General features: G+C 47.8%; 1 protein-coding gene across 9 annotated transcripts in view; it reads right to left on the bottom strand.

Annotated features, from left to right (window-relative positions):
- Nucleotides 1-7,679, bottom strand: part of clasrp (CLK4-associating serine/arginine rich protein) — a 19,238-nt gene extending 11,559 nt beyond the window's left edge. For all 9 annotated transcript variants that reach the window (XR_009704615.1, XR_009704617.1, XR_009704616.1 and 6 more), the window contains exons 1-10: nt 7,557-7,679; nt 5,819-5,965; nt 5,427-5,524; nt 4,776-4,877; nt 3,479-3,558; nt 2,892-2,976; nt 2,572-2,711; nt 2,069-2,165; nt 1,114-1,192; nt 54-127 (exon numbers count right to left, since the gene is read on the bottom strand). Coding sequence is in view for 6 of the 9 variants with exons in the window: in XM_061216839.1 (XP_061072823.1) it covers nt 54-127; nt 1,114-1,192; nt 2,069-2,165; nt 2,572-2,711; nt 2,892-2,976; nt 3,479-3,558; nt 4,776-4,877; nt 5,427-5,524; nt 5,819-5,917 (854 nt within the window). In the remaining 3 variants the exon portion in view is untranslated. The remainder of the gene's footprint in view (nt 1-53; nt 128-1,113; nt 1,193-2,068; nt 2,166-2,571; nt 2,712-2,891; nt 2,977-3,478; nt 3,559-4,775; nt 4,878-5,426; nt 5,525-5,818; nt 5,966-7,556) is intronic.
- Nucleotides 7,680-8,088: the final 409 nt, after the last annotated feature.

Below are 8,088 nucleotides of genomic sequence, written 5' to 3'. Positions count from 1 at the left end.
CTCACACACTCACACACTCACACACTCACACACTCACACACTATGGCAGTTACCTGGGGGGGCTGATCTGCCTTCCCTTCAGTCTCTTCTCCCTAAATTCCCTCCTCTGTCGGCGAGACCGTCGGCCCTGCGACGAGCAAACACACAAATCAGGACCACACAACTGGCAGGCACACACACACACACAGGGTGAGAACGTGTGACATACACACGGATACAGAGAAAATAATGACCTCACACCAGCACAGAGAAGGGACTACATGGAAGAACAGTGAGGAACAAAACTCGGGCACAGTATAAACTCTCAAACCCCAGAGGGTGAGAGAGACCTGCACATTAGAGTCCACAGTATAAACTCTCAAACCCCAGAGGGTGAGAGACCTGCACATTAGAGTCCACAGTATGAACTCTCAAACCCTAGAGGGGGTGAGAGACCTGCACATTAGAGTCCACAGTATAAACTCTCAAACCCTAGAGGGGGTGAGAGACCTGCACATTAGAGTCCACAGTATAAACTCTCAAACCCTAGAGGGGGTGAGAGACCTGCACACTAGAGTCCACAGTATAAACTCTCAAACCCTAGAGGGGGTGAGAGACCTGCACATTAGAGTCCACAGTATAAACTCTCAAACCCCAGAGGGGGAGAGAGACCTGCACATTAGAGTCCACAGTATAAACTCTCAAACCCCAGAGGGGGAGAGAGACCTGCACATTAGAGTCCACAGTATAAACTCTCAAACCCCAGAGGGGGAGAGAGACCTGCACATTAGAGTCCACAGTATAAACTCTCAAACCCTAGAGGGGGTGAGAGACCTGCACATTAGAGTCCATAGTATAAACTCTCAAACCCCAGAGGGGGTGAGACCTGCACATTAGAGTCCACAGTATAAACTCTCAAACCCCAGAGGGGGGGAGACCTGCACATTAGAGTCCACAGTATAAACTCTCAAACCCCAGAGGGTGAGAGAGACCTGCACATTAGAGTCCACAGTATAAACTCTCAAACCCCAGAGGGTGAGAGAGACCTGCACATTAGAGTCCACAGTATAAACTCTCAAACCCCAGAGGGGGTGAGAGACCTGCACATTAGAGTCCACAGCCTCGCGCTCTTACCGAGTACATGGCCTTCTCCGCCTCCAGGGCCTTGGCATGTTTTATGGCCTCAACTTCCTCTTTGTCCTTCCTCAGCATCCTGCCTCACAACAGAGACAATTACACACACACACACACACAACACACACAAACACACACACACATGGGGCGACATGGCTCAGGCAGTAAGAGCAGTCGTCTAGCAGTGGGAGGGTTGCCGGTTTGATCCCCCGCCCGGGCTGTGTCGAAGTGTCCCTGAGCAAGACACCTAACCCCCAAAATTCTCCTGACCAGCTGGTGGGCGCCTTGCATGGCAGCCAATCGCTGTCGGTGTGTGAGTGTGTGTATGAATGGGTGAATGAGAAGCATCAATTGTACAGCACTTTGGATTAAGGCGCTATATAAATGCCAGCCATTTAACATTTACATACACAGAACCCCCGAGAACACACACACAACTCCCAACCAAAGAGAGTCACACACACACACACACACACACACACACACACACACACACACACACAACACCTCACAACAAACCCAGAACTCCTCAAAACCAAGCCCTGCAGCATAACTTCATTTTAAGTTAGTGATAAAAGCATGCAATCTAGACAACAACGCTCAAGTTAATTGTGGCACTGGTCCCTATATGAATGAATACTGCATGAGTGTTTGGGAGAGCAGTATGCACTGCTAGAGAGCAAAGTATTGGCAAGTACTGGCGTGATATAAAAACGGATGCATTAGAAACCTAATGGTGCTGCATAAGCGACTGCAAAGTTATTTTAACCCCTAAATACCTTTAAATCAGCGATTATAAAGCCAGTTGCGCATGGGAAACTCTTCAAAGTGTTTAAAATATCCTTCATTGGACAGAAAAAGTGTCTGTGCCAGGTGAAAGCCGAAGCTAAAACCTAACACCAGGAAGCCCCAGAAAGTTACTTTAACTAGGCCTGAGGAAAGGACGCTTGCTGACCTGACAAAGTCTCCTTCAGCCATCCCGTAAGGCGTGGCCATCTTGTTAAGATCCTCCACCTGTTCCTGGTTCAGCTCATCCACGTCCACCTCCACATCTGGAACAGGCATGGGGAGAAATCAGAGATGTCCAGTTGGGCAATAAATACACAGCAGCCACACCTGCCTAAACCATAACACCCCCACCACCACGTTTCAGATGAGGTGGTATGCTTTGGATCTCAAGCAGTTCCTTTTGGCCTCCACACTTTGCTCTTGCCAGCACTGACCCAAGGGAACATTCTTCTCCGTCCAAAAGGTGGTACTTAGCAAAATGTAACCTGCCTGTCCTGTTTTTACGGGTAACTAGCGGTTTGCATCTTTCATCCCGTAGTTCAGAAAATATGAAAATATACCTTTCTCCCAGACATAATGGAGGGAACTGTATGCCCCCCCCCCCCCCCCGCCATAATTATGGGGTCTAGCTTCCATTGGGGTTTCATGCAGGGCAGGGCCCCCGCTCACCAATGTCGGGGATTCCCTCATCCTCCTCCGATTCGCTGTTCTCAGAGTCCTCGTCCTCCCCTTTGTCTGACTGCCCGTCCGGCTCGGTCACGGTGCTGTCCTCGTACGTGTAGCCAATAGACGCCTTCTTTTCTGCGAGCCTGGGGGTGGGGTTCGGGAGGGGGCCAGAGGGTCATAACACAGGCAGACGGGCCTATACCCAAACGGCACGCCAGCAGGCCGGCGGGGGTTACAGAAACATGGGAGACGGAGCGGATGAGTAGCACGGCATATACAGTTCAGGATGCGACTATGTAGCGCAGCATGTCGAGAGAACTCACTTTTTCTTCTCGTCTTCATTTGGCCTCTGCAGGCCACCGTAGAGCTCGTCAACATAAATCTGGTACAGGCACTGCTCCTCAGAGACTGCAAGGGAACGAAGGTTTGTGAGCAAAGTCCATCCGCACAAAGAGAGAGAACGGCACCCAGCCTCACAGTAATGACCTTACAGGCCCCACGCTACCATATTTATAGTCTGAATTAAGCCACAAGGTAATTGTGTATATAAATAAGTCTCCCGTTGATGTAAATAAGTCACATATCAAGATGGAGGTCTGACATAGTGAGTCTGTTCTACACTGAAATGCAAGTTGACTTCCGACTGGCAGCCCACAACTAAAATGCAACCTGCCATGTTAGTTATGTAAGAAATTCTCCTGCAGTGAACCATGCTACTAGACGGATAAATCCATTGTACGATCTCAACGGAATGAAACGGGTTTCATATCAGTATTTGCACGGCTCATTACGCATTAACTGTCACAGCACAATAATCTTGATTGCCCGTGGTCTTTAAGTCACAGTGCGGTGGGAGCCGTGGCCGAAGCCTGGCGGAGGAGTGAGAGAGCGACAGGTCAGTCAGACTCACTGCTGGCGAAGTCGTTCTGCACCAGCCCTCTGTAGCGCTCGTAGTTACATTTCCTCTCCTCTGACTCCTGCTCCGGGGTCCTGCAGTGACACAAAACCGGCCCCTTCAACGTACGTACACAACAGTCCCCTTCAACGTACGTATAAAACCGGCCCCTTCAACGTACGTACAAAACAGTCCCCTTCAACGTACGTACAAAACCGGCCCCTTCAACGTACGTACAAAACCGCCCCCTTCAATGTACGTACACAACAGTCCCCTTCAACGTACATACAAAACAGTCCCCTTCAACGTACATACAAAACAGTCCCCTTCAACGTACGTACAAAACAGTCCCCTTCAACGTACGTACAAAACCGCCCCCTTCAACGTACGTACAAAACCGCCCCCTTCAACGTACGTACAAAACAGTCCCCTTCAACGTACGTACACAACAGTCCCCTTCAACGTACATACAAAACAGTCTGTGGTGGCCCAATCGAGGATCGGTACCCTAGACGCCAGGAGCTGGGGAAAATAATTGACGGTGAATATTTCCTTAAATTGTATAAGGGATCGGCACCTTGGAGAGAGCCTGGGCAGGGGGAGAATCAGCACCAAGGCCAGCACGACGTGTGGAATGCACTCTAACCACTTCTAATTAAACAGGCACAGCTGCGCCGAGTTTGAGAGAGACCAACACCCTACAAAAGGCCAAACTCGAGTGCAGAGCGGGGCTCAGGGCGGAAGAGGAACGCCTCGACTACCCTCAACTAACCTCTTTTTTTAATCCTAGACGCAACGGACAAAGAAGGGCGTCTAGGTGGGGGAAGAGGACTTCTGAGGCCGGGGAACCACGTGGATTTAACGGCCCCACAACGGACAAAGACGGGCGAACATAGCCGTGTGAAGTCGGGCTCCGCTTTTTGGTTTTTACCGTTTCGGAGTTCCTCATTTTTTGGCCGCTTACTTTATTTCTAATTTTTCCTCTTTGATCTTTTTCTCTCTTTTTTTGAAAAAAGTTATTTTTGTTCTGGACAATTGAGAACTAGTAGAAAAAAAAATAAAGAAATCATCTCTCTCTCTCTCCCTCCCTCCCTCTCCCTTCAACGTACGTACAAAACAGTCCCCTTCAACATACAAAACAGTCCCCAGCAAAGGACTCAAGTTCTCAGTTGAAAGGGTAATTGGCTAGTTAATGTAAATATTCCATACAAATATGCTTCACTACACCCAATGACAACTGGAAGATTCTGGACGGGAGTGTCTGGTGACCTGAGGAGTTTCTGATACGGGGCGCCCAGGAAGTCGTACTCACACAGTGTTGAGAAGGGGGGGCGTGTAGGTCGGAATGTAGTCCAGGTGTGCCCTCACATCAAACCTGTCAATCATGTTGCTAGTGTCTCCCTGCCACGGCATCCTGGAAAAACAAACATCAAGGTTAATGATTAACTCAAATTGAGGGGAGGAATCGTGTCTCAGGGCGCGGCAGAGTAAGCTGGCGAGACTGCCGTAAAGGCCAATATGTGTGGCCCCGAACACATTAGAGTACGTGCTTTTGAGATGTTTTGGACCCCATTTAAGGTTCACAATGAGAGAGTATAACTGGGTACGCTGCTCTCCAAAGTGACTGCTATATCAAATCCCCTGCTGTATCCTTAATTTGTGTGTGCATGCATACAGTGCTTGTGTGTCTGCAAGTGTCAGTCATGTGCCTGCATGAGTGTTGCATATGCATGGGTTTGTGTAGGCACTTGCATGTGTCTGTATATACATGCCTTTGTGCTTGTGTGTACATATGCCTGTGTTTGTGTGTACATTTGTGTGACCGTATGCTTGTGTATTTGTGTGTGTGTGTACGTTTGTGTGACCATACGTTTGTGTGACCGTATGCCTGTGTGTTTGTGTGTGCATGTGTACGAATGCATCTCTGTACAGGGGTGTGTATCTTCACGAGGAACAAACGCACATGTTGATGGGGCTCTCAGCAGCCAGCGCCACTGCTGAGTCCAAGTGGATCTTGTAGGCCCGGCCATGAACCTGCAGGAACTGGGCTGGGTCTTTTTTCTGCCGATTGAAGGAGACAGAGCAGCAACGTCCAATCACACACCTCACACTCCAGTCAGAATGACCTCAGCACCACCCCTAACTCCTCCCATATCAGAATGACCTCACCACCAAACCTAACTCCTCCCATATCAGAATGACCTCACCTCAGGAAACCCCTAACTCCTCCCATATCAGAATGACCTCCATGAAAGTACCATCCCTAACTCCTCCCCACTGCACCCCTAAGGGCTAAGAAGCAGAATCCCTGAGCGGGGCAGGGAGCGCTGTGGTCGTAACGGCGGCTGCGCTCACTATTTTCTCGTAGTACTCCCGCCGGCGCTCGCCGCGGCGTTTGTAGTCCACCATCATCCCGCGCAGCTTGCGCTCATGTTTGCGGGCTTCCTGCCACATGACCGCTCCGCTGGGGGTAGGGGCGCGTCGGGGCACGGCTGCTGTTGTCTGTGGAGGCAGGCGCGGCCAAGGTTACATCGCCATCACCCACTCTTGCATGATCTCTCTGGTCACCGAATTAGGGACAACGTGTGTGCGCGCTTATGCGGGGAATCGGGATCAGAAATGACTTCTAAAGCCTTATTCGCAGAAAATAACATTACGCAAACGGAAAACAGTGGCACCAATGCTCTTCTCTGCCACGCGCTGAACTAGACCATCCGCCAGCATGAAGAGAGATGCCCAGATGGTGCAATTATAATGTACACATTTAACACACTCGCAGCCTTGCTGGTAGCATACCCGCAATCCTTCATATAATTGTAACAGCAAAGTGTATTTTACAGTTCAACCTGTTCGCACATGACGATGGGTCTGTTTAGGTTTCCTTTTTTTGTTTTGTTTTTTACATAACGGGGGGCCTGTGCTTTGTGGCAGCTGATCGGCTAAAGCATTTAAAGTTACGGAGAAAGGCTGACAAGTGGAGCATTAGAAAAATACATTAACAGTAGGTAGCGTAATGTGTGTTCGACAATACGCTGACCGGCATTGCACTCGAATGCAAATCGTGTGCTGTATCCACCATCTTAACTAGCACTTGTTACGATTGAACTATGCGGGCCTAGATCAATTGAGACAAAGGTAAATAATCCCGTGCACAAGTCTGACAATAGTAACACTGGATAGGATAAGCACGTTGCTACAAAGAGGCAAGGCAATGTTACTGATTTAAAAATTAGCAAGGTATCAACGACGGACTGTCAGTCCACTACACTGTACACCGCCAATCACGTTCTTACTGCATCGGGTAGCCGAGATCAGAATTTCTTTGGTAACCCACACAAATTAATGTCAGATAGCGTAAATGTAGCCGTTTAAGCAGCTTTGGTTCGCGAAAGCAACGTGCCGAATGGATTCGACCACGGCTAACTAGCCATGTGGAAAACCACCGTTAGCATACAAGCTAATACAGTTGCATCATGCCTCCAAGAAAACAAGTAAGCCGCGTTGTTATGGGACTATCCAACAAGCTTTAGCTTCACCGCTTAAATGTATATTACGTGGTTTGCGTGCATTAGCTAAATAAATGGTCCCAGAAACGTTAAATATAACAACAGCTTCGGTAGCAGCATGGACACGATGTCTACAGCAAGCTAGCCTAACGAACAGCTAGGGTAGTTACCATGTTATTTTGAGGACGTGCATGTAACGTTATCGTGGGAGTTTGCTAGCGCTAGGGCTAGCTCGCGAACTAGCAACATAGCTAGACTACAGCGAACAAGGCCAAACGACCGACTGCCGCATAGACCTATCATTTCTAACAGTGTGTAAACTGGTCGTTTCCATTAACTGACTAGCTATATAGCTAGCGCCATTTATCATGAATGAAAACGGCAGAAAATGTCGCTGACAGTCAGTTAATTAGCTAAGTTAGTTAGCTGCAATTTGCTAGCGTTTACGCGCTAGCTAATCTTAGTATCCTAACGCAACACTACAAGTAGCCAGGTCAGGTAGTACTGTTCTTGCTTTGACAAAAGGAACGCTGCTGATGAAAACACAGATATTATTATATTATGTGCCTTTACTCTATCTGAATTACCTTTTACCCTCAAATAGAAAAATACTTGGTACGTCCAGATTGAAGACTCAGCAGAACTTCTGCAACAGCCACAGCAACCAGGTCCTCTTCAATCCCATGATTCAGTTTTTCCTAGGAATCAGGGGGCAAACGCCTTCTATGGTCATATCAGTGTGCTAATATCTATGGTTTCTCGACCGTCTGTATTTGTGTTCCATAAAATGACCAGAGGACGGCGCTATTGATCTTTCAAGGTTTTCAAGGTAATTTTAGACATATTACTCTGCTATTGAGCAGTGATAGTGATAATAGTGATAATAAATTATTGGTACAGCGCAATTAAAATGTATTTACCACCTTCTTGTTTTCCTCAATTATTGCAAATCATATCACCCTGAATGGTTTCAGATCTTTATACAAAATGTAATATGAGACAAAGGGTAAAGACACTTAAATTACTTAAAAAGGTTTTAATTTATTTTATTTACACAAATTGTTTTAATGTAATATACGTATATACACTCACAGAGCACTTTATGAGGAACACCTGTAC

This window comes from Conger conger, chromosome 13 (genome assembly GCF_963514075.1).
Source record: "Conger conger chromosome 13, fConCon1.1, whole genome shotgun sequence".
Classification (NCBI taxonomy): domain Eukaryota; kingdom Metazoa; phylum Chordata; class Actinopteri; order Anguilliformes; family Congridae; genus Conger; species Conger conger.
This window is presented reverse-complemented; position numbering and strand designations above follow the sequence as displayed.